The sequence below is a fragment of the Symphalangus syndactylus genome, chromosome X (genome assembly GCF_028878055.3).
Source record: "Symphalangus syndactylus isolate Jambi chromosome X, NHGRI_mSymSyn1-v2.1_pri, whole genome shotgun sequence".
In the NCBI taxonomy this organism is placed as follows: Eukaryota; Metazoa; Chordata; class Mammalia; order Primates; family Hylobatidae; genus Symphalangus; species Symphalangus syndactylus.
Window position 1 is genome coordinate 109914195 of NC_072447.2, and position 27262 is coordinate 109941456.

General features: G+C 35.4%; 1 protein-coding gene across 1 annotated transcript in view; it reads left to right on the plus strand.

Annotated features, from left to right (window-relative positions):
* Positions 1-24352, plus strand: part of NRK (Nik related kinase) — a 135644-nt gene extending 111292 nt beyond the window's left edge. Inside the window, exons 20-29 of the mRNA XM_055267555.2 lie at positions 431-617; positions 1336-1491; positions 3490-3633; positions 5920-6078; positions 9997-10101; positions 11921-12063; positions 12363-12512; positions 15326-15485; positions 18778-18917; positions 21275-24352. Coding sequence (XP_055123530.1) covers positions 431-617; positions 1336-1491; positions 3490-3633; positions 5920-6078; positions 9997-10101; positions 11921-12063; positions 12363-12512; positions 15326-15485; positions 18778-18917; positions 21275-21370 — 1440 coding nt within the window. The 3' untranslated portion in view covers positions 21371-24352. The remainder of the gene's footprint in view (positions 1-430; positions 618-1335; positions 1492-3489; positions 3634-5919; positions 6079-9996; positions 10102-11920; positions 12064-12362; positions 12513-15325; positions 15486-18777; positions 18918-21274) is intronic.
* The last annotated feature ends 2910 nt before the right edge of the window (positions 24353-27262 follow it).

The following is a 27262-nucleotide window of genomic DNA, read 5'->3' on the forward strand; positions in this document are numbered from 1 at the left end:
GCTTCCCCTACTTACTAGTACTATGACTGAATAAATTATTTACTGTCTCTAAATTTTAAATTTGTACAACTAAATTGGAGATAATTATACTTACTTGTTGGGCTATGGTAAGGATTCACAAAGATATCTAAATATCATGCCTAGCACAGTAGCTGATACATGGTAAAAATTCCACAAATGTTAGGTCTCAAATTGTACAGTTGGGAACCTATAGCTCCTTGCATTTCTCCTGTACCATCAGTCATCTCAATAATAGGTTAGTTTTCTCCTTCTGATGACATTGTTGAGTTTTTCTAGTAAATGTGGATTTTATAAGAATGTAGATGTTATAGATCTTGCATTTTGTTTTTCAAGCGACCCCTCACTAGGCATATTTCTCCCACTGTTAACCTACTAATGAAATAAAAATTGGTTTTCGGACTTCTTTTAGGAGCCAGGTGGTGGAAATGAGGCCTCAAATGCCATTGACTCGGGTGCTGCACCATCAGCACCTGATGATGAGAATGACAATAAGGACATATCAGAATCATCAACACAATCAGATTTTTCTGCCAGTCAGTCATTTCCTTCCAAAGGCTCTGGGACGTCTGCTGATGCTAACTTTGCCAGTGCCATCTGTGAGTGTGTTCAATATAATCTCTAAATGCTACTATCTGTTCACATGTTAGTGTTTAACCACTGCGTCATGATCTGTTAGGAATCAAATTATTCTCACATTCACTTGAAATAAATTCAGATTGATATATGCTTTTAAAACATCTACTCTTTACTGAATCTTTATGGTACCTAAATTAGAGCTACAGTTGAGAAATTGAGGCCCTTATCTGGATTTATGTGTGTTTTCTAATCACAATAACTTAAAATATATTAGTGTTCAACAATGTATTTTAGCCATCACGATTTGTGTTACCTGATGGTTTCAGAGTTACTGAAACTATACTTCCAGTAAAAAATAAAATATAATAAAAGGAATTTGTTTGTTTGTTTTTTATTTTGAAATAAGATCTCACTCTGTCACTTAGGCTGGATTACAGTGGCATGATCATGGTACATGGTAGCCTCAACCTCTGATTCTTAATGATCCTCCCACCTTGGCCTCCCAAGTGCTGGGATTACAGGTGTGAGCCATGACACCTGGCCAAAGAAAATAAATTTGGCTAAGTTGTGTCTCATTTGTGGAAGCACTGTAGCATATAAGGTGTATAGATGAGTAATTTTAAATTTTTTTTTCTATAACTCCATCAGGTGCAGATTTTCCTTTAAAAAAAATTCTGTAACTCCATCATGCACAGAACTAGTAATTTCTCTTATTATCTTCCCCTTACCTCTTTGCAGTATACGCTGGATTCGTAGAAGTACCTGAGGAATCACCTAAGCAACCCTCTGAAGTCAATGTTAACCCACTCTATGTCTCTCCTGCATGTAAAAAACCACTAATCCACATGTATGAAAAGGAGTTCACTTCTGAGATCTGCTGTGGTTCTTTGTGGGGTGAGTTTGTTTTGTTTTCTTAAAGAATATATTTTTATGTAGCAAACCTGTAAAAATCATAGACATAAAATATTTGTTTACTCTTACCAAGTCATTACAATAAAAATATATTTATAGTAATTAATTTGCTCAGAATTGGTTTTGCTGATTTTTTTTCACTCAGTGCAGTTTGATGTTTGAATTTACGGCCCCCACCTTTGCATTCTATTTCTTTTAAACCTGAGTTAACTTGGATGGCAGGTGGATCACGAGGTCAGGAGTTGAGACCAGCCTGGACAACATAGTGAAACTTCGTACTAAAAATACAAAAAAAATAGCTGGGTGTGGTGGCAGGTGCCTGTAATCCTAGCTACTTGGGAGACTGAGGCAAGGAGAATTGCTTGAACCCGGGAGGTGGAGGTTGCGGTGAGCAGAGATCACGCCACTGCACTCCAGCCCGGGCAACAGTGCAAGACTCTCTCTATATATATATATTTTATATATATATATACACAACTGGACTAGGTTATGATTGTTTGAAAGTGTAAGATTCGTATTTCTAATTTAGGGTAGTGTTCAACGTATGATACTTTATGAGGTATTCCAAGAAATATTTCTGCAGGATCTTGTTTTTAAAAAGCCTTGGAAATTTGTAGAGAAAGTTCCTTCTATAATGTCTTAACTCTGATAGACTTTTAAAAATACTTTGTTTCAGAAGAATTATAACCACATTGGCAATGCTGAGACAATATTTTACCTCAAGCCAATCTGAATCATAAATGAAACAAAATAAATGAATTCAAGAAAGGGAGAAATCCAAAGTAAATGCCAACCTCTGTCTTGCAATTTCATAGATTTTGCCTAATGTATGATTGAACAAAGGACAGCGTTTTAAATTAAAAATAGAAAAGGGTAACAAACATTGTAATTATATGGATTAAAGAATTTTTAAAAATCATTTCAAAGTTCTGCTAATTTAGTGTGTCAAACAACAAGATAGCATGAATATTTCAGTCTGGCAACTACCCAGAAATGTAGTTAATGTCTAATAATCCATTGTTATAACCTGTAATTTTATATTTTGAAAAATAAAAGATTATAGTAAAAATGGACTATACTTCTTCCTCCTTCTCTGATTCCCCTGTGAGAAGAAGATGTAGCTCCTAAACATGCCATTGGCCATGAGTTAGAGAACTGGTTAAAGATAGAGCGAGAAAATGAAGGCAAAATCACTTAAGTTTCTCCTTATGCTCATGGAGCACAGGTATGCTCCAAGTGCAAGGAGGACTGTGAAATTTTATCTTGTTATATTACTTGGCTGGTTATTTCCTATGTCACTTTATGGTGAAAAGCTCCCATAGTAGTTTGAAATGTAATTTAACTTTAGTTCTGTCTTCTATTTCAGTCTTCTTATTTGGTCTTTAAACAGTGCTTATATTTGGACAAATAGAGCCAGTCAACAAATAAAAGAGAGTGTAGAAATTGAGATACATGAAGGTAGGAACTAATTTCATAGGCATTTGGCAACGGTAAATTTTTAATATATGCATGAACATAGAATCATTCAATTTAAAAACAATTATTTACATATAATTATTTTAAAAGCATTCAAACATTTACTTATGTTTAGAAATGAGAAATGAGCTGAATTGAACTCTTTGTATGTGCTAGACTAAGAATGTTTAATGATAATTTTCGAAAAGGTTGATTGATTTTGATAAAGTTCAGAACACTACTAAAGGGTGCTAATATATCCATAAATTTCCATTTGTGAGATGGCATACCAGACGCCAGCCAGTGGAATACTGCCAGAGGGAATTATGTTCTATATTTTTATGTATTTCATTGAAATTTGTTCTGTTGGTAGAGAGTACATAGTTACACAGTATGAGGTCAATATAGCCTAAACCGATAAGTCATCTTTACGTAGATCAGCATACTAGAATAGCAACAATAGTAATATTGATGCAATTATGAAAAATAATCTGAGCTAATATAGCACTTTTTATATATGAACAGGAGTAAATTTGCTGTTGGGAACCCGATCTAATCTATATCTGATGGACAGAAGTGGAAAGGCTGACATTACTAAACTTATAAGGCGAAGACCATTCCGCCAGATTCAAGTCTTAGAGCCACTCAATTTGCTGATTACCATCTCAGGTTTGTTTAAGAACTAAAATTAGCTGAGTAATTATGCAGATTAATTAGTCTGCAAACTGGGTTAAAGACTTTCTCAGGTTAAAGTGTTCATAGAAGAGCACTTTAAATATAACCTTTAATTGGGACACCAGACTTTCCTACTTGTGTTCTCTTATCTATTTACAATTTAAAGTAACTTCCTTTTATTGTAAAGTACCTAACCTAGGTTACTGATAAGAAAAAACACATTTGCATCCTTGCATGTTCTCTCCAGTGCAGCCTCCTACAACTTCAGATCTCTAATTTTCATCCACTCATGCACAGGACTGCATTAACATCCACCATGTCCCGTTCTTATGAGGTGTTAGAAGCAACAAAGAACAAAGTGAACAATAATCAGATATAAAAGAGACTTGTCCTTAGTATATAGCCTTATCACAAGGGCCTACAGATAGAGTTTGTAACAAGAATGGATCCCTAAAGATCTTTACACCTTTTCCAAATAGTAGTTAAATTTCTTAGTTTTGGTCAGTCAGAGCCTGAACCTTAGAATACAAGAGAGCAAGTAAATGAGTGTTAGGACTGCTCGTGATTACTAAACAGCATTTAGTATCAGGAAAGCATCAACATTAAAGCTGACTATAGGCAAAAGATGACTGACAAAAGAGAGGAAAAGTAAGAAAATATGGTTTATCTATGTGAATAAAATGATGCTAATCACAGACACCTATATGAGTTTATATATTTTATTATATACAACATGTTTTATATATAATTAGTGCACAAATTGCCATTTTGCACACTAATGATTGTGTATTATTCCTAAAATGATTAACTTTGCTTTACATTTTGGTTAGAGGAGAAATTCCTTTAGAGGTATGCTCAGACTTCATGATTTTTTAAATCATGTTTTATAGTCAGTTGCTTATAATTGTTTAAGGTACATAGAAGTAATATTTGTTTTTTGAAAACATCTGGGTGGCTTATAGACTACATATCTGTGTAACAGATTTCGTTACTTTTTATCCAACTTCCTCTAACCCAAATGTGTTCTTCTCTAGTTCTTGAACTTCTCTCAAATGTGGAATATTTTTCCATCAAACAGTACTGAGAACATCAGTATAAGAAGATACTCAGTAGTTTAAAGCACAAATTTATTTTACCATTTAAGAAATAGAATAGCAGTAGTGTTTTAGTCCATTCTCGTGCTGCTATAAGGACATACCTGAGACTGGGTAATTTATAAAGGAAAGGGGTTTAATTGACTCACATTTCCACATGGCTGGGGAAGCTTCAAGAAACTTACAATCATGGCAGAAGGGAAAGCAAACACGTCCTTCTTCACATGGCAGCAGCAAGGAGAAGTGCAGAGCAAAGGGGGGAGAAGCCCCTTATAAAACCATCAGATCTTATGAGAACTCACTATCATGAGAAAAGCATGAAGGTAACTGCCCCCATGATTCAATTACCTCCCACTGGGTCCCTCACTCAACACATGGGGATTACTATTTGGATTACAATTCAAGACCATATCACATAGATGTAGATATCTGAACCCTAACACTGCTTCAAAAATGTTGTGTAAAAACATATGAAAGATTAATCACATAAGTAAGAATCCTATTGTTGGGCCTAGAAATCATGTAATAATAAACCATAAAAATGACAAAGAAAAATGATTATAAAGTCACTATATAGGGGAAAAGAAATGTGTGATTTTTTTCATGGCCTGTGTTTCCTGACTGAATTGTAAAAATTTGATGAAATTTACAATTAGGAAATTAATATTAACCATAGATTTAATTGGAGGAAAATATAATGAAACTGTTCAACTATTTTACAAGCATGCTGGAATGACAGAGCACAAAGATACCCATACTGCTGTCACTGAATACCTTAACAGTCAATATTCAGCCACCCCTCTCGTACACACACACTACCAGGGACAGCTTTTAGGTCTCTGAACTCCAGAGGAGTCATGACTTAGTGAATAGCCAAGGTACAAATGAATGGATGGTAATTATCTTGCCTGCATAGTGGAAGGCTTAACTTGTCCCAAAAAAGCTTAGAACCCCTTCAGAGAGGCACGTAGGTAGATACTTTGACTGTCTTGGAATTGAGAGACTAAAATAATCTGTCATATTTCCAAACCCTGAATGGGAGATTCTGATGCAATGCAGTTTTTTTTAAAGTGCTTTTTACGTTAATAAAAATATTTTTAAAAGGCAAAATATCTTTACATTTTTTTCTTCTAATATATGAAAAGAAAGACTGATTTTAAATACTGTATCTTTTCTTATCTATCAGGTCATAAGAACAGACTTCGAGTGTATCATCTGACCTGGTTGAGGAACAAGATTTTGAATAATGATCCAGAAAGTAAAAGAAGGCAAAAAGAAATGTTGAAGACAGAGGAAGCCTGCAAAGCTATTGATAAGTTAACAGGCTGTGAACACTTCAGTGTCCGTAAGCCACATTTCATGTTTACTACAGCTATATAAATTTTGCATCCTTTCATTTGGTGAACTACATAATTATGAAAGGCAAAGCAGAGAAAGGAAACAATTTGCAGTTTCAAATACAGACGAGATCAGGGACATTCAGGGTGGTATGGCTATAGACAGCAATTTTAAATCAAAGAAGAGTAAATTTCACTGACACATCTTCCAGGTCTTCTATGTTACAATCTTGATTTTTTTTTTTTTTGAGAAAACATTGACTGACTAAAATAGTTATTGATGTTAGGTTTGGTTTACCTCCTCACCTTACTTTCTTTCCCAGTCACCCTGAATATTCCACATAAATAGATTTTTTTCCTGCCTCTATATAGCTTCAGCTATATAAATGGTCTTGATTTATCTTCACAAACTTGGGGAGACGCATGTGATATTCTCTTTCTTTGGAACAACAGTAAGATTGAATTCCTCCTAATACTGACCAGGAAACCTAACAATGAGTCAGAAAGAAAATTCTATGATCTGCTGGCTTTCGCTCCCACTGTTGATATTAATGAGTATAATCATTAATTGTTTTCCATCTGATTAGAATGTTTTCATATACCCTGTCTCTTCACAACCATCCACTGTGAAAGGAGGTAACAACCCTAGGGGTACAGAATCCTGCTCTCAGCTATAAAAAACCGTGAACTAATGTCATCCCATTTTGTTCTATTTCTGAAGCAAATCCCCCACTACTCTCGGCCTTCTTTTGCTTCTTTCCCTCTTCATTAATTGCCTCTTCAGGCAGAACTGGTGGCATAGGTGAGAAATAGCTGGAATCACATTATATAAATTGCAATGGGATATTTCTATCCTGACTGACCATTATTGTTCTGCATATAAAATGACTTTCTCAGGGTAGGTTTTTGTATGTGTGTGCATATGTACACATACACCACTAAAGAGGGAAATGAGTACCCAGATAATTTAAGCATTAAATAAATACACTAGTTTCTTCTAGGTTTAGGTATCACTACTTCCCTCCAAATCATATTATGCAGATGTGATAGTCCTACAGGTGAAAGATATCCCCAGATATTAACTCAGGAGTTTATATAGCAAAACTACCTCCTACTAACTTGTAAAATATTAGTTCAGTAAGAGATAGTCACAAAGGTACTCATATTGCAAATCTGCGCTCTTTGTGAGGGGTGGACTAATTAAGTTTAGTTTTCTTGGCTGACCCCATTCCAGTCCACCTAAGCTCTCAGAACAGCAAAAAGCATTTGTCCCACTGACAGGTGGAATTAGTAGCATCTTCACATAGGAAGACAAGAACAAATCATACTTGCCTGGTATTTTCATAGCCTTCCAAGATCCACAAGACAGTGAACTGGCACCAATTACTACCCTATATTAAATATATAGGAAGTGTTTTCTTAAGAGAGAATATTTTTTATTATTGGAGGATTAGTAATCATGCTCCTTTGACCTACTTGGGAGCAATGCAAAAGAAAATGCAAGAGTAAGCTAGACCCAGAGAGAGACAGAGAGACGGAAAGAGAGAGAGAGAGCGAGAGAGAGAACGCGTAGGGATGGCAGAAGAAATTGCAGCCAAGAAAGGGCGTTATAGCACAAAGTATAAATCTATCAGGTAAGACAACATATTCCATAAGAACCAGAAGGGCTAATCAAGAGCAAGCATATACCTATTTATACTTTTTAATTTACCTTTTAAAATAGCCCTATTGAAATAATGTACATACCATGAGATACACTTGTTTAAAGTGCACAATTCAATGGGTTTTAGAAGGTCTATAGAGTTGTGTAACAATCACCATGATCTAATTTTTATCATCCCCAAAAGAAACTCCATATTCATTAACAGTTACCCCCATTCCATCCTTCTTTACTTCCCCCTCTACCACTCACAGTCCTAGGTATCCATTGATAAACTGATAAATGGTTACCTAGGACTTTCTTTCTCTATAGATTTGCCTCTTCTGGACTATTACTATGAATGGAACCATATATTATGTTGTGTTTTATGACGGACTTTTACTTAGTGTAATATTTTCAAGGTTTGTCTATGTTATATTATATATAACATGTATCAGCAATTCCTTTTTATTGCTGAGTAGTATTGCATTGTATGGATATACCGTATTTTGTTTATCCATACATCAGTTGATGGACATTTGCACTCTTTCCACTTTTTGGCTATTAAAAATAATGCTACTATGAATATTTCATACATCTTCATATGTGGATACGTATTTTTTTTTTCTCTTGGATAGTATCGTTACACTGTTTTTCAAAGTGGTTGCACCGTTTCACATTGCTATCTGTAATGTGTGAGAGTTCTATATTCTCTGTATCCTTGTGAGCACTTGTAAATGTCTGTCTTTTTATTCTAGCCATCCCCATGGGTGTAAAGTGGGATGTCATAAAAGTTTCAATTTGCAGTTCCCTCATGATTAATGTTGTTGAGTATCTTTTCATATGTTTACTGACCATTTGGAGACATGTCTATTCAAGTCCTTTGCCTGTTTTTTAATTGGTTTGCTTATCCTTTTGCTGTTGAGTTGTAAGCATTCTTTAAGTATTCCATATACTAGAGTCTTTTTTTCTTTTGAGGCAGAGTCTCGCTCTGTTGCCCAGGCTGGAGTGCAGTGGAGTGATCTCAGATCACTGCAACCTCCACCTCCCAGGTTCAAGATATTCTCCTGCCTCAGCCTCCCGAGTAGCTGAGATTACATGTGCTTGCCACCACACCCAGCTATTTTTTGTATTTTTTTTTTTTTTTTAGTAGAGATGGGATTTCACCATGTTGGCCAGGCTGGTATCGAACTCCTGACCTCAAGTGATCCACCCACCTTGGCCTCCCAAAGTACTGGGATTACAGGTGTGAGCCACTGTGCCCAGCCCATATACTAGACTCTCATCAGAATATGATTTGCAAATATTTTCTCCTATTCTGTATGTTGTATTTTCACTTCCTTGATAGTTTCCCTTGGTGCCCCAAATTTTTAATTTTTGATGAAGCCTAATTTATCTTTTTTTTTGCTTTTCTTGCTTTATATTTGGGTGTCAAATATCAGAATTCATTGCTATATTCAAGGTCATCAAGATTTATCCCTGTGTTTACTTCCAAGAGTTTTATTGTTTTAGCTATTACATTTAGGTATTTGATCAATTTTAAGTTAATTTTGTATATGGTGTGAGATTTGGACTCCAACTTTATTGTTTTGCATAGGTATATCCACTTGTCCCAGCACCATTTGTTGAAAAAACTGTTTTTTCCCTATTGAATGGTATAACACCATTGACCATAGATGTATGGGTTTATTTGCCAACTCTCAATTTTATTCCATTGATCTATATGTCTCTCCTTATGTTATTTAGTACCATACTGCTTGGATTACTGTAACTTGTAGTAAGCTTTGAAATTGGAAAGTGTGAGTTCTCCAACTTAGATTTTCTTTTTCAACATTGTTTGGCTATTATGAGCTTCTTAAGATTCCACATGAAATATAGGATCAACTTTTCCATTTCTTCAATAAAAGGCCATTGGGATTTTAATAGGGATTGCATTGAGTCTATGGAGACAATTTTGGACTGTATTGCTATTTCAACAATGTTAAATCTACCTATCTATGAACAGGAGAACTTTTTCCATTTATTTAGGTCTTCTTTAATTTCTTTTATCAATGTTTTAGTGTACAATTTAGAGTGCTCTTGAAGGCGAATATGTATACTCCATAAAACTATACAGTAACTTTGTCACCTTTTTGTGGGCATCAAATTGTAACCAAGTAGCTTCCCCAAAAATATACTGTCTGTGCTCTTAAATTGTGGTTATGGCATTTTTTACGACAAATACAAATACTTGAGTGTTCTTGTTAACTCTGTGGCATCGTTACTTTTTTGTGTTTTATCATTATAGTCCAACATGAAGAAACAACGTATATTGCAATTGCTTTGAAATCATCAATTCACCTTTATGCATGGGCACCGAAGTCCTTTGATGAAAGCACTGCTATTAAAGTGAGTGATCTCCTTTTTCTTTGGATTATATGATTTTTTATTTTGAGAAGAAATTGTGAACAGAATCGTACTTTGGAATACAGATGCAGAAGTATATACCGTTTCTTCTATAGTTAATGCAATTTTGTTGTTAGTTTGCTTGCTTGTTTGTTTGTTTATTTTTTAGATACAGGGTCTCACTCTCTCACTCTGGCCCAGGCTAGAGTGCAGTGGCATGATCATAGCTCACTGCAGCCTTGATCTCCTGGGCTCAAGCCATCCTCCCACCTCAGCCTCCCAAGTAGCTAGGACTACAGGCACACATCACGCCTGGTTAATTTTGTAATATTTTGTAGAGATGGGTTCTCACTAATGTAACTTGAATATACCATGTCAGTAATTACTGTTTAACCCTTTTTTAGATAATTCACAGGCACCACAGCAAGGGAGGGAAATCCATGGCCCCTCCCCTTATAGGACCTCCCCACCAGCGCCTCACTCCCAATTCCTGTAGTCAATATGAAGTCCTTCTCTTCTAGAGCCCCAAACACAGGCTTTGGGTGCCACCCCAATACATTGAAGCTGAGAAGTCCTTGTTTTCTCTTAGTGGGGGGTAGAGAGCAGAGGGAAGGTAAAGAAAGGTATGGTAATGATAGAGGGGGAACACCCTTGGAGGAAAAAGGAGGGAAAAGAAAGCCTTTGCTCCAGTTACCATGGCCACAATATGTGGGTATGGGAAGGGGTTGGATGGGTCTATATTCTTTCCAAGCTGGAACTCTAAGCACATTTCTCTCTATATCTATTAATATTGTGAGACATGGTGGTTAGGCTTACCAGTACTCTTTCTAACTTTATTACAGTTTGGCTGAACTTCTATGGATAGGCCACATAAATTAACAATTTAGTGTCTTAAACAACTAACCTTAAAATGAGGTACTGTTTTTATCTAGAGTAACTTACTTATAATGCTCCAGAATTCTACTTAAATGGAATTATTTTGTATTTATTCCATAGTAATGAGGGTTGACTAAAGAACTGGCAGCATTCTATCACGTCCAGTAGCTTCTAACCTAGGATGTATATCAGAATTAGCTGGAACATTTGGTAAAGGTTTAGATCTCAGACCCAACACCAGGCTGAATTAGTGGGTCTGGAGTAGGGCCTGGGAATTGATATTTTTAGCAGATGTTCCAGGTGATTTTTAACTAGTTGATCCATAGACAGGTTTTAACAAAGCACTGATAGGGACCCATTCTGACAGACGCAGCAAGGTATTCATGAAATACTTTTGTATCTTAAGTCAGGATCTGTTTACATGGTATATTTTGTAAGGGAAAACATCACATGTATACAATAAAGATGAGCAAATTCTTATGACTACCTGCCAATGTCTGTTTGCATAATAACTATGTTCTTCTATAAATTGTACTGGTGACTGTATATACAGTCTGAGTCAACCCTAAGACAAATCACATCACATTCCTGATCTGATCTCCCTAAATTGGGCCTTGGTTCAGCTGTCAGTATTTGGATATGGGTTTATTCTTGGGTGTCTGCTGATTGGTCAGAGCTGCCTGGTATGGAGCTGGAAAGCGAAGAGATAAGTACCAACAGTCTGTCTAGCGTGATACACAGTTCTTGTCCAAGTCCTTACTGCAGTTCTTGACTCCCACCTCACAACTACAGTATGGTGAATCCTGTGATGCTCAGTCCTCTACCGTGATCTAATCTTGGCAATGAATCCTGTTTGGCCTTTTGTTTTGGACTAGAAACCATAGGAGCCTAGAGTACATACCCAGTATATGGTAGGTTAACATGTCTGGCCCTTTTCATTCCCTACCAAGTATGCATTGATCAATCAGCAGACTCTGAAGGCGATTACATGTCCTATCAAGCCTATATACGAATACTGGCAAAAATACAGGCAGCTGATCCAGCGAACCGGTTTAAGAGACCAGATGAGCTCCTTCATTTGCTGAAGCTCAAGGCAAGGAACTTGAAGACAGCAAACAGAATGCAGGGCCATACAAGGCTCTTATGATCATTGCCAATCTGACCTTTGAAGAGAAACTCAATATTTTGAAGCTATTGAACATAATTATTTCTTTGTTGTAATAACAGATCTAAGAAAAACTGTAATACACAGGTCTCTAAATATAATATGCCATTTTAAAAATCCACTTGGGTTTTGTACACTTATAAACCTGACAAAAGAGTGAGGGAATTTTTGCCTTAGTTAGAATGTCATCTTTGGCCTTTTGGCCATATTTGGTTTTATATTCACAGGTATTTCCAACACTTGATCATAAGCCAGTGACAGTTGACCTGGCTATTGGTTCTGAAAAAAGACTAAAGATTTTCTTCAGCTCAGCAGATGGATATCACATCATCGATGCAGAATCTGAGGTTATGTCTGATGTGACCCTGCCAAATAATGTAAGATAATACCTTCAGATTCCTAGAAATTATTGCATACCACCATACCATTTGAGTTTTTCCAACTGTCAAAACTCTGAAAGGTTTAAAAATATGATTAGCAGTGTCTATACCGGAACTGAGACATAAAAGGTAAGTATAGAGTGCCAGAAAGTGATCTTGCATAAACAAAAAACACTGATGATTCCTTAGTTTAGAAAGCTGAGTATATTCTGCAGGTAGATTTTGCTTGTCTTGCCCAATGTTTTTTTATTTTTAATGAATAAAGTTTACACTTAAACTCTGGACTTCTATTGCTACATCAGAAGACCAGATAGCATCAGTGCCACATTACTATCTAGCCATTATCAATTGGAATTTATTCATTCATAGCTCCTTTTAGATGGGATATATGCTCTACATTCTCTACCCATTTATGTTTATATATTTATAATAACTGACCATAAAGTGTATTTGATTTTGCAGTACTTGCTTTAGTTTTTCTGCACTTCACAATGCATTAACAAATTTTTTAAAAATACAACACCAGTATTGCAGCATTATTGTGTGTATCCCTATTCTTTATTATATTACCTCAACAGTGATATAACAGCAAATTATCATAAAATATTCTCTTATCTGGTTAATTATAGCTAGAATTTCTGATCAAAAGATTCAGCATTTTAAAAGCAGATACTCAACTCTTAAATGCTTATATTTTGTGAAAGACAGCGCAACATCTAAAATATAGATTGTCATAAAAATATTATACACATCTTTTACATAAAGAGTTTGAACATAATGTAATATCCCTCACACACACCATACAAAATATAATTCTACTGTGTCTCAAATTTGGTGTTGGCAATGATGTTTGTCCTATTGAAATTTTTATTTAAAAGGAAGGCCTAAACCAACAGTTCTCTGCTTCACTATATTTAAATCCCTAATTTTTAGGCAACCAAAGTTTTAGCAGTTTAGCATTACACAAAAAGTCCAGGAGAAAACTTTGATGTATTTTCAAATTACTACAGTTGTGTGATATTTTGAACAGCTCTCAGAATTGTCTCATATGTCTCTAACAAATTACATAAACCAATTGTCAGGACATTAGTGGGGACAATTTTGTAAAAGTCTTTTGGTCATATTGAAGATAATTAGCTTATTACTCAGTTGTTGCCCATGATTATATAGAAATCACACTGTTGATAATTTAGAAAATACTGAACCAATCTTAGCCAAAGCCACTTAAACGTGAGGTCAGGTTAATTTTGATATAGCTATTGTTGTACTCTTCAGTTGGAGTGTCTTCCGTAGCTTCCTGCATCTCTTTTTTTTTTAATGTTGCATCAGATAGCTTTTATTAAGAAGCTAGTGCAGTATTGAACTTTGCAGTATTGGTCCATGTTTACACTTATTTGAAAAGTAATTCAGGAATGTTGACCCCTGTTTCACATGATTAATAAGCAAGGAAAGTTATTTCCTTTTGAAGCAATTTGTTAGTTAGAGATGAGTTCTTAAAAATCACTTTCTGACCCAATTAGGATACCTTGTGTATATTCAAAAATATTTTTAGCTAAATACTCTAGTGTCTTGACCCATTAAAAGAGAAAAGACTCTAATATCAGGGAGGGGGGTGTCTTCTGAGAAAGAATATAATAAAAATAATATTTTTCCAAGAGTGCTAGATTACAAAAGCTGTAATGATACAAGGGAACCATGTGTGCTAAAGAATATCTAGTTACTTCAGGAATCATCTGAGAAGCATCTGAGGCTGTCTGGATTTGCAGCTGTCCAGTTTTTTTCTAAACAGATTTTATTCAGACAACCTTCTTTCCTGCAATTTGTTTTACTCTCTTCCTTTATCTTTGTTTTCTGATTCAATTGCTCATGCAAGTGCCCAGGGAACGCATTAAAATTGCTTTTCGTCTCTGGATCCCCATTTTAGTTATAAGGATTGTTGTTGCTGGGACATGGCCTCAAGCACCTGGCCTGAGTACGCTGGGTTTGGCAAGTATAGTTTCTGACTTTTTTTTTTTTTTTCTGGAATGTGCTAGTTTGGAGAAACCATAGAGGAACACAATTTTTCATTTGCAGGGAAATACTGTTAATGTGACAATATCTGTAGATTAAGAAAACTTTGTTGCATTGTTTTGTGCATTATGAAATTTAGAAATGCTTAGATATTTCTTAGTTTTTCATATTATGTCACCAAATATGTCTTTGAATGTGTATCTTAAGTGCATTTGAAATTATATTAATTGGAAAAGAAATTCTAACTTTTTTGCAAAGGGGGAAATGACTCAAAGGGGGAAATATATTTCAAGCTGTGAAGACTATTATAAAGCTGTCCCTTGTAAACATTTTAAGCTCAAGCTATTTTTTAGATTAGTTTTCTATTTCTAATTTGAGTGAGTTGCCTGATAAGCAAGTATTGTATATTTGTTATTTGGTTTGTACATTAATTACTAAAGTATTTATTAATGTGTTATCTTAAACCCAAGTCTGTAACAAGTAGTGTTTCTTCTATTATGATACATAATAATTTGTGAAATGTCAAGAAATCTCTCTGTGTTGGAAATACATCTTTGCTTTTCTAATAAGGCTTTCTCCTAATTATAAAGAAGAATATTTAACAGTTATGAATTTATGACATAAAGAAAGCAGCTCTCTTCAAATATTGGATAGCATGCTTATTAATTTGGAAATAGAGGTTGCTCTTCCTCCTTTCTCTTTGAACCTCTTTTGGTCTTTATTGCTCTGCCAAGCTGCTTCGATTAAAGTAGTAGTGATAAAATATTGGACATATAAATCTTTATGAAACATAATTCCAGCCCCTGGAAATCATTATACCACAGAATATCATCATTTTACCTGATTGCTTGGGAATTGGCATGATGCTCACCTTCAATGCTGAAGCCCTCTCTGTGGAAGCAAATGAACAACTCTTCAAGAGGATCCTTGAAATGTGGAAAGACATACCATCTTCTATAGGTATGTATACAATTTCTTTCTTCTTCAGGACCCCAGAGTAACTTTTCAAGGGTAAAAAAGTGTCTTAAGAAAAGATTTCCTAAATTATTACATTTTCTTAAGATACATAAGATTAATTTGGGGTTCTGCATAATTATTCCCTTAGTAAGGTGATGCCTGTATTTGTCCTATGCTTAATGAATTCGTGAGAGTACCACAAAGAGACTCATTTTGGTTATCTGAGTTATTTGCAATATTGTATAATTGAAATGAGAGCTAATTCCTTTCCACAAAAATCTATAATTTTGTTTTAACTCCCTTTACTTGCAGACTTTACACAGATATTGGAAATGCTTCTTTTCATCACACTGATTGTGGGGTTTATCTTTATCTTAGGAGACTGCCAACTAGTATAAAAGAGCCAAATACTTCTATTTTTTATAGCCAGTAGAGTTCTATTTTGTGAGTGATATTCTTGTGAAGAATCAAATCATTTAGAAAAGTGACAGATATGACTGACTGGAGTGCTTGTTAGGTACCAACCACGTGGCAAGAAAGAAAAATGCCTTTTCATCTTCATCAAACTGGACATTTTTTTCTTCCTAGCCAAAGCAGGACTGCTGATCTGAGAAATCCAAATAGTTTGAGATTCTTGTATATGTTCTGAGGCTCAGTGACCCCAGATGTGATTCTAGATAGGGGTAAAGTGATTCTAGATAGGGGTAAAGTAATTCTAGATACGAAAAGTAAAAATATTTGAGAGAGTAGAATGATTAGCTGGAGGATAGCTATTATAGAAAAGAGAAGTTTAATGGAGAAAATAAAGGAAAAAGGCAGCAGTGTGTGTGTGTGTGTGTGTGTGTGTGTAGAGAGAGAGAGAGAGAGAGAGACTTAACAATTGCATCAGGTATTACTAAGTGTTCCCACTTCCAAAACTTTGTGTCCCATCTCAGAAAGCAAGCTAGCTCAGTAGCTAGGTTAAGTGGCAGATGTAGGTGTTTTGGGACTAAGGTGGAAATTATGCAATGCCATATGAACTACGTACTTGGACTCAGCAAAAAGCCTGTGCTTTAGGTTTAGAATTTTTAGTCTATGTTGTTGTTAACAACATAGAGACAGAGAGAGAGAGAAAGAGAGAGAGATGGTCTGTCAAATGAGAAGGCAGATGCTTCTGTGATCTCTATAAAATGACTAAATATGATCCTCGTGTGGCTTTAAGGACCATTTTGAAAGAACTGCTTTTTAATGAACATTTTTTTATGGGATGATGGCACTTTGCATTGCATCTGCAGAATCCTTCTTCTTCTTTTTTTTTCATATATAGTCAGTTTAAGGATTGTCCTGAAAACCTGCTCCAATTTCCTCAAACAAGTAAGAACTCACAGAGGGTTTAAAACCACTTTAAGTGACAGAAGATAAATGCTTACAGTATAATTGACACATTTAGGGCAAAAGAAAGTAAAAATAATGACTCATGTTCTATCCTTTACAGTGGTACTTTTGTGATCGATATGCTAATCGAAATGGTTATAAGGAAATTCAGTTCAAATAGGAAACTGAACAAACCCCTATATTTATGCCAGTAGACAATCATAAGGGTCAAAGTGATCTTGAGAAGTCATCTGGTGCAGCTCTTATCCTCAGACAGGACAACTTCTGACCTAAAACAAAAAAAGCTACTTTAAGTTGCTAGAATTTGAAAGACAGCTACACGTAAAATAAATTACAGTACTATAAGAACATGATATTTTAGTTTGTATATTAAGGATATTTTGAGAGTATGCTAAAGACTGCCATATAACACTGATATTGAGATCAATTACTGTATTATTCTGTCTACAAACAACTGCTTTGTTATTTAAAACTAATTCAGATCCGGATTTCCCCAATTTAAATTTTACGTTTTCTTAAGTTATAATAAATGTGTTCAAATCATTGCTCTCCATTTCCAAACAAATATATACAGGCTTAACAATTGCATCAGGTATTACTAAGTGTTCCCACTTCCAAATCATTGTGTTTCATCTCAGAAAGCAAGCTAGCTCAGTAGCTAGGTTAAGTGGCAGATGTAGGTGTTTTGGGACTACGGTGGAAATTATGCAATGCCATATGAACTATGTACTTGGACTCAGCAAAAAGCCTGTGCTTTAAGTTTAGAATTTTTGATCTATGTTGTTGACAAAAATATCATTTTTAATAAAGTAGTCACATAGGTGAAGAAATTCAACTCTAGATAGACTAAATCTGTTACTTGTTCCCAACCTTCTGGAGACTGATTTTCCTTATTTCCCTTATATCTGGAGTTATTTTAATTCTAGTCTGAAATTTGACTTATAAAGTCTTCTTCCAGGATAGCCATTTTTCTTAGTGACTTTATTCCTTTCATAATAGAAAAAATGAAAAATCAAAGTAATTAATTGAATACTGATTTTAATCATGTTAATATGAGAATGAAGATGCCTTATCTTCTTGTTTCCTAGACTATTTTAATTTGAGTTTAAAATCTTGATATTATTTTAAATGTCAGGATTTTATTTACTTATGGAATTTTTCCCCATGAAGTACATAAAGGATATTAAATTGAAAGTTAAAAGTGTAATAATAGTGCTGTTCTTTGTGTCAAAAAATACCTTACAGCACCAGCTGACTGACTGTTTACATAATTAGGTTTAGGGCAATTATTGTCATAATCTATATTTGTCACAAAGTATTATAAAATAGAGTCAAAAAAGTTAAAATCTTAATAAATATTTCCTGAGCAGGAAAAAACCTTAAGAATATCAAATTAGCTTTGGTTCTGCTTATAACACGATAATTTATTGGATTGCATTAGGGTTGCTACAGTCATTATTTGAGCAAGTCATTTTTTAACAATTTTAAAGGGTCAGGTTTTCATGTATGTCACTGGAGCACAAATATACACCCTTATTAGGAGCCCTTATTAGGAATGCTGTATGTCACTTAGACTATAAAATAAAGAGTGGCTGTGAGTAGATCAAAATGTCTACAAACGGGATAGAATTAGTCCTCAGCTTTTTCTGTGGCGTTAGAGGATATGAATATAAGAATTAAATAATTGAGACCTGGTAATTAAATGTTGATTACAATGGTGCCTTTAGATAGCCAGTTTGAACACCACTCTTGAGCAGCAAAATGGCCAAACAACTGACTACAGGAGGGAAAAACAGGATGTGCTAACCTGAAGTGTAATAATGAGCCTCTTAATAAACAAAAACATTGACCGTAGTTATAATTTTCTATGACGGCCAGAAAGATTTTGTGTTTTTCTGATTTTTTTTCATTTGTATTGTAGCTTTTGAATGTACACAGCGAACCACAGGATGGGGCCAAAAGGCCATTGAAGTGCGCTCTTTGCAATCCAGGGTTCTGGAAAGTGAGCTGAAGCGCAGGTCAATTAAGAAGCTGAGATTCCTGTGCACCCGGGGCGACAAGGTATAGCCTACACCCTCCAGTTACAGCAAAAATAACGCAACAATTGAAAATGAACTAACAAAACAAATTTCTGTCCTTTTCCTTCTGGCTATAAATATATTCGTGATATATTTTTTCAAACTGGCATACTATTGATTAAAAAACAATTTTATGTTTTGCAGTAGAAACGCTAATTTGGTAAGTGATAAAATTTGGTTTCAAAAGAAGCTCATTTTGAAAAAATAAGAAAAAATTCTAGTTATGTCTTAAGCAAAGCTTAGCCATTATTTTATTTGGTTCAAAATCCTTTATTGTCTTTGATTCATAGTGCCTTTCATGTTCATATTAAAATGATATTTTTAAACAAAATGCTTGAGCAAATCTGCCTTTTATAGCTTTCAACATAATTCAATAACAGAAGGAAAATGTACTTATGTTTACTGAGCACCTAATTGTATAGTAGGCCTTGTGCTAGATACTTCAACAGCTATCTCAATTTATCTTCACAAGTGGGTGTTATGATGTTTATTTTGCAGAAAATAAAAATAAAATCAAGATTTGGCAGTTATTTGTATAATTTGATCAATTTTAACAACTAATTCAAATAGTTTAGATGGAAAATTTCATGGTGTAAGATTATTACCATTCCTACCTATTACAGGAAATAATAGGGTGAAGAAATAGTCCTAATAGGATTAGGAAACATTCATGTTGAGAAGAGATTGCAGAGGATTTGAGTTAATATCAGAACAGCCAGAATAAAGCACTGTATGTCAAGCAAAGTTGCCAATTTACAATGTGAAGAGATGAAATGGCAAAAACCTGTGTTTCAGGTCAGCAAGACCTAGAATGCAGTCCTGGCTCTAACCAGGACTAACTAGGTTAGAGAACCTGAGAAGTTTGATTAATCTTTCTGATCTTTAGTTCCTTCATCTCCAAAATAGAAATATTAATAACTGCTTTGGGAACAATTGTGACAACTACTCATATCTGTAAGCATCTCACAGATTGCCTGTAACATCAGATATGTTAAGTCAAGAATGATTAGCATATCTTTTAAAAAGTTTACAATGTTGTCTCTTTATTATGAGGTAAAATTACTTACTATGAAATGTAAAATACTGTTTTCATATACACTTAAAGCCCTGCATCCCCCTCTGTACAGAGCAAACTCTGTAAAGGTTTATGAAGACTTTTATTTAATTAGGTATAAAGCAGATCTTAGAAGAGTTAAGCGAGGGCATTTTAAATTTTGTTTAACTCCGTGTAATCATATAATTTTTTCTTAAAAGATTATTTGTTTTCTTGATGACTACTAACCGAAGTAACTATGATTGCTGCCTTCGTCTAATAATATTAAATACTTTTAATATTTAAATTGTAATAATTTCAAATACTATCTTTTATCAAGCAACATGTACAGTTACATACACTGTAAGCTCACAGTATCACAAATTAGAGACTCCCTGCCTCCCTTTGTCACACCTAGTGTATCTTATTATCATCATTATGTCACCAAGTCTCCTAAATATAGCCACTGTGGATGTCAAAAGCCTTAGTCCTAACAAGGAGACCTTTGTCTGATATTTATGTGCATATTTTGTTATAATTTTCTTTATGGTACAGACCACATTTACACAACACGTCCCTCTCTAAGCCACTGGGTTTAACTCATTTTATCAATCTATTGATGTCAGTCCATTTTGCTGAAATAGAAAATTGCATGAGTGGTTGTTAAGTGCTCTCACCATAAAAATGATAACCACGTGAGGTCATACATTTGTTAATTAACAAGATTTAACAATTCCACAATGTATATGGACTTCAAAACATCACTTTGTATGTGATAAAAACATACAGTATTATCTATCTGTTAAATTTTTTAATATTAAAAAATAAAGAAAAGAAAAATAAGGAAAATTGTACCAAGTAGAAAATTTCAATGGCTTCTTAAATACAAGCAGCAATGGTAAACAACACCTAAATAATTTGTTTCCTTATATTAAAAGAAAAGCCAACTTGAATATAAGTAGATTATTGTTTTAAAAAGCAAAGAATTATTGCCCAAAAATAATCAAGAACTTCAGCAAATGAAGGCCACCTACAAAATTACTAATTTTATTTAACCATATAAATTATAATTATGTAGAATATAGTAAAAGGTTTTTTTTAAAAATGTATAATTTAGACTCCAAACTAATGTAAACTCATTCTTTCATTTGAAAAAGAAACTGTTCCACAAAACAGTAAGGCTTAATATTTTAATTAGCAGATGCAGATAAAATTATAGTTATATTAAATATCTGGTTGCAATGTATTAAATATCTGTTGGCAATGTATTAAATATCTGTTGACAGTGTATTTCTTTCTTTTTCAAGCTGTTCTTTACCTCTACCCTGCGCAATCACCACAGCCGGGTTTACTTCATGACACTTGGAAAACTTGAAGAGCTCCAAAGCAATTATGATGTCTAAAAGTTTCCAGTGATTTATTACCACATTATAAACATCATGTAAAGGCAGTCTGCATCTTCAGATTTCAGAGATTAAATGAGTATTCAGTTTTATTTTTAGTAAAGATTAAATCCAAAACTTAACTTTTAATGTAGCACAGAATAGTTTTAATGAGAAATGCAGCTTTATCTATAAAATTAACTATAGCAAGCTCTAGGTACTCCAATGGTGTACAATATCTTTTGCACAAACTTTGTAACTTTTGTTACTGTGAATTCAAACATTACTCTTTGGACAGTTTGGACAGTATCTGTACTCAGATTTTACAACATGGAGTAAAGAAACCTGTTATGAATTAGATTACAAGCAGCCTTCAAAAGAATTGGCACTGGGATAAGATTTTTCAGAAAAAGAAAAACATCAACAAACTGTATGTGATTTTTCCAAAACTATATAAAGAACCAAAGGTTTAGTCAAAAAACAAAAATCTTAAAGATTATTATAACCCAGACTAAGGTTGAACAACCTGCATGCCCAGAGAAAACTATGGTGACAAAGGGGAAAAGGCCACCACTCTTTTTCTCACTGATTCATGACAATTAAGCCTACAGTTAAAGACCAGTTTTGTTCTTTTCACCCATTTTAAGCTGGTTTTCTTCTGATAAGAAGAAAGGAAGAAAGCCCCAGACGCTTGATTTTTCTCAGAATCCCCACAAGATGTGCAATAGCTGTTGTTACAAACCACCAAATGATACAGTTGTGAGCCTGAGTACAGGACTGAACTCCTACACACATGTACTGTAGAATGAGTATTTCTTAATACCTTAAGGGAGGCGTCAAATTCTACTCCCCAAAGCAGATAGATTGATTTATCAAAATTATTATCTGGCCAACAGTGTTACTATCAGACAGCATCAAATATTTGCCCAATCCAAGATTAGACTACACAAAAGCTTCCTTCCAGTATTAAACAAAAGGAATTAAACATAACTATGAAAAAACTTTGCTAGTATCTGTGTTTTTCAGGTTTCCATTTTTGTAAAATCAGAAATTAATCTAAACATATTCAGTGATAAGTTCATATGTAATGACTTAATGTTAAAGGTTAAAAAAAAGATTTCACAAAATATACAACTTTCACCATATATATAAGCCTGCAAAATTAAAGTAGTGCTAGTCCATCACCCAAATATGTTATAGACGCCATAGACAGGTGATGTTTGATCACCTATGGTAACTGCTACCTGATGAAGAGCATAATTTCTGCATATCCATCCTCAATACCATGGTAAATTCTGGGGCAATAGAGAAGCAACAGAACTGCCACAAAGTATACCTCAGTATAATTCCTCTAGTTCTGCTTCTAAAATCTGAGGACAGTGCTAGTCGGAAAATAATTTTCAAACTACCTGGTTAACCAAAATACAAAAGCAGCTGACTATGTGTGATTTCATAATAGCACATTTCTTGACACTTAGTGCTAGAAATGAAGATTTGGATTTTCCTAACAACTTACATCAAGAATGTAGTGTAGCTCATTATTGAGAATTTAGGAAAGCCTGAATCCATGAATTAAGGAAATAAATGTGACTCACATTTCTTTTACTGTGACACAATAATGTGATCCTAAAACTGGCTTATCCTTGAGTGTTTACAACTCAAACAACTTTTTGAATGCAGTAGTTTTTTTAAAAAAAAACAAACTTTTATGTCAAATTTTTTTCTTAGAAGTAGTCTTCATTATTATAAATTTGTACACCAAAAGGCCATGGGGAACTTTGTGCAAGTACCTCATCGCTGAGCAAATGGAGCTTGATATGTTTTAATTTCAGAAAATTTCCTCATATAAGTAGTGTGTAGAATCAAGTCTTTTAATAATTCATTTTTTCTTCATAATATTTACTCAAAGTTAAGCTTAAAAATAAGTTTTATCTTAAAATCATATTTGAAGACAGTAAGACAGTAAACTATTTTAGGAAGTCAACTCCCATTGGGCTCTGTGGCAGTTATTCCTGTAAAAATAGGCAAAAGTGACCTGAATCTACAAAGATGTCCCAAAGTAACCAAGTAAGAGAGATTGTAAATGACAAACCGAGCTTTAAAGGATAAAGTGTTAATAAAGAAAGGAAGCTGGGCACATGTCAAAAAGGGAGATTGAAATGTTAGGTAATCATTTAGAAAGGACAGAAAATATTTAAAGTGGCTCATAGGTAATGAATATTTCTGACTTAGATGTAAATCCATCTGGAATCTTTACATCCTTTGCCAGCTGAAACAAGAAAGTGAGGGGACAACGATATTTCATGGTCAGTTTATTTTGTAAGAGACAGAAGAAATTATATCTATACATTACCTTGTAGCAGCAGTACCTGGAAGACCCAGCCCATCACAGTGGTGTGGAGGGGGGCTCTTAACTAGACAATTTCCCTAGCCTTGTGATTTGAAGCATGAAAGTTCTGGCAGGTTATGAGCAGCACTAGGGATAAAGTATGGTTTTATTTTGGTGTAATTTAGTTTTTTCAACAAAGACCTTGTCTAAAATAAAAGGCATTATTAGAAATATTTGAAAACTAGAAAATGACGGATAAAAGGGCTGATAAAAAAATTTCTGAGTGACTGTCAGTAGAAGTGAGGTAAGATCCCCAGAGGAAACAGTAAGATAGTAAAACAGGCAAAGCAGAATCACATGTGCCCACACACATACACATGTAAACATTGGAATGCATAAGTTTTAATATTTTAGTGCTATCAGTTTCTAGATGCATTAATTACTAAGTGCCCTCTCCCAAGATTCATTTGGTTGAAACAGTATCCATAAACTAGGAATAATGCCACATGCATTCAATGGGATCTTTTAAGTACTCTTCAGTTTGTTCCAAGAAATGTGCCTACTGAAATCAAATTAATTTGTATTCAATGTGTACTTCAAGACTGCTAATTATTTCATCTGAAAGTCTACAATGAATCATTGTTCAACCTTGAAAAATAAAATTTTGCAAATCATGGGTTGATGTCATTATTGAAATATACTTATCTAATGCCATGGAATTAGGACTTATTCAAATAATATTCATTTCTTTAAAGTATATAATAATGATCTGATTAGAATATGTTAGGGGTTCAGCTTGTTGTTGCATTTGGAATTCTGGCCAAAGGGATATATTAATGTGATTTAAAAAATACCTTCTGGCTACAGTGGTGAAATTAGAAGCTGATTAATTTTCCTCTAAATATATAGGACTTTACACATAGGCATAGATTCAGGTAGGATATGGGTTCAACTTTACACATGGGTATGGGTAAAACTCAAGCAAGTTTCAATGCTGCCTTCCCTCCCATCCCACCCCAGTATTTTCAAGTCCAGAGGAGAGGAAAGGTGAAGAACTCTATCACAGAGTATCTTTCATTTAAGAAGGGTTTTAGTGCAGGCTGATGGCGGAATACAGAAGACAGAGTAATCATGGCAGGTTTTCAAAGAAGCTTAGTACTTTCTTTAGGACCAGAAGAACAGAATTTCCCTCAGCAGGTCTTGACAGTGGAGTATTAAAAGTACTATAGTCCCGTGCACATCCTGTCATCTCAGGACATTTTGGAGAGGTGTTCATCAGGCTTACTCATTAGATCCTGTTGGATATTGTCCTAATTTGGCATGTGTGGCCAGGCATTCTGGAGCTGGGCTACCTGGATCACATAATGCTTATCCAGGTTGTTAAGGGCTGAATTCAAAACGTTTCATTACAATCAAATTGTTTTACTCCATTTTATTATAGGGTACGCTGACTTCAGCTACTTTAAGGGACAGTGTTATGAACGAAGGAATAAAAGTATCATCACAAATTGGAATTAGCTCAGACAAGGTGAGTCCCTAAGGCTGAGAGAGGGCATTATTCTGGGGGCTCTTTACCAAAGCATGGGGACAGGATAGGTCATGACTAGAAGTCATTAGCTATTCGCTATTAGTAACTTGCAGGAGCAGTGGGGTATAAGGACTTCGATGCTGCAAATCTATTGACTGAATCTTTTTTTAACACTAATTTCCATCTGATATAATAGCATTTTTTAAATAGAGCCCTTACCCCTGACTTAAGAATACTCAAGGTCTGAGGGAGCCAAGATGGCTGAATAGGAACAGCTCCAGTCTACAGCTCCCAGCATGAGTGACACAGAAGATGGGTGATTTCTGCATTTCTGACTGAGATACCGAGTTCGTCTCACTAGGGAGTGTCGGACAGTAGGTGCAGGACAGTGGGTGTAGCACACCAAACGTGAGCGGAAGCAGGGCAGGGCATTGCCTCACCCGGGAAGTGCTAGGGGTCAGGGAATTCCCTTTCCTAGTCAAAGAAAGGGATGACAGAGGGCACCTGGAAAATCAGGTCACTCCCACCCTAATACTGCACTTTTCCAATGGTCTTAGCAAACGGCACACCAGGAGATTATATCCCGTGCCTGGCTGGGAGGGTCATATGTCCACGAAGCCTTGCTCATTGCTAGCACAGTAGTCTGAGATCAAACTGCAAGGTGGCAGCGAGGCTGGGGGAGGGGCGCCTGCCATTGCTGAGGCTTGAGTAGGTAAACAAAGCAGCCTGGAAGCTCGAACTGGGTGGAGCCCACCTCAGCTCAAGGAGGCCTGCCTGCCTCTGTAGACTCCATCTCTGGGGGCAGGGCATAGCCAAACAAAAGGCAGCAGAAAACTCTGCAGACTTAAATGTCCTTGTCTGACAGCTTTGAAGAGAATAGTGGTTCTCCCAGCATGCAGCTGGAGATCTGAGAATGGAAAGACTGCCTCCTCAAGTGGGTCCATGACCCCTGAGTAGACTAACTGGGAGGCACCCCCCAGTAGGGGCAGACTGACACCTCACATGGCCGGGTACTGCTCTGAGACAAAACTTCCAGAGGAACGACCAGGCAGCAAAATTTGCTGTCCACCAATATCCGCTGTTCTGCAGCCTCCGCTGCTGATACCCAGGCAAACAGGGTCTGGAGTGGACCTCCAGCAAACCCCAACAGACCTGCAGCTGAGTGTCCTGACTGTTAGAAGGAAAACTAACAAACAGAAAGGACATCCACACCAAAACCCCATCTGTACGTCGCCATCATCAAAGACCAAAGGTAGATAAAACCACAAAGATGGGGAAAAAACAGAGCAGAAAAACTGGAAACTCTAAAAAGCAGAGTGCCTGTCCTCCTCCAAAGGAACGTAGCTCCTCACCAGCAATGGAACAAAGTTGGACAGAAAATGACTTTGACAAGTTGCGAGAAGAAGGCTTCAGATGATCAAACTACTCTGAGCTAAAGGAAGTTCGAACCCATGGCAAAGAAGTTAAAAACCTTGAAAAAAAATTAGATGAATGGCTAACTAGAATAACCAATGCAGAGAAGTCCTTAAAGGACCTGATGGAGCTGAAAACCATGGCACAAGAACTACATGATGAATGCACAAGCCTCAGTAGCCAATGCAATCAACCGGAAGAAAGGGTATCAGTGATGGAAGATCAAATGAAAGAAATGAAGTGAGAAGAGAAGTTTGGAGAAAAAAGAATAAAAAGAACAAAGCCTCCAAGAAATATGGGACTATGTGAAAAGACCAAATCTATGTCTGATTGGTGTACCTGAAAGTGACAGGGAGAATGGAAGCAAGCTGGAAAACACTCTGCAGGATATTATCCAAGAGAACTTCCCCAATCTAGCAAGGCAGGTCAACATTCAAATTCAGGAAATACAGAGAACGTCACAAAGATACTCCTCGAGAAGAGCAACTCCAAGACACATAATTGTCAGATTCACCAAAGTTGAAATGAAGGAAAAAGTGTTAAGGGCAGCCAGAGAGAAAGGTCAGGTTACCCACAAAGGGAAGCCCATCAGACTAACAGCTGATCTCTCGGCAGAAACTCTACAAGCCAGAAGAGAGTGGGG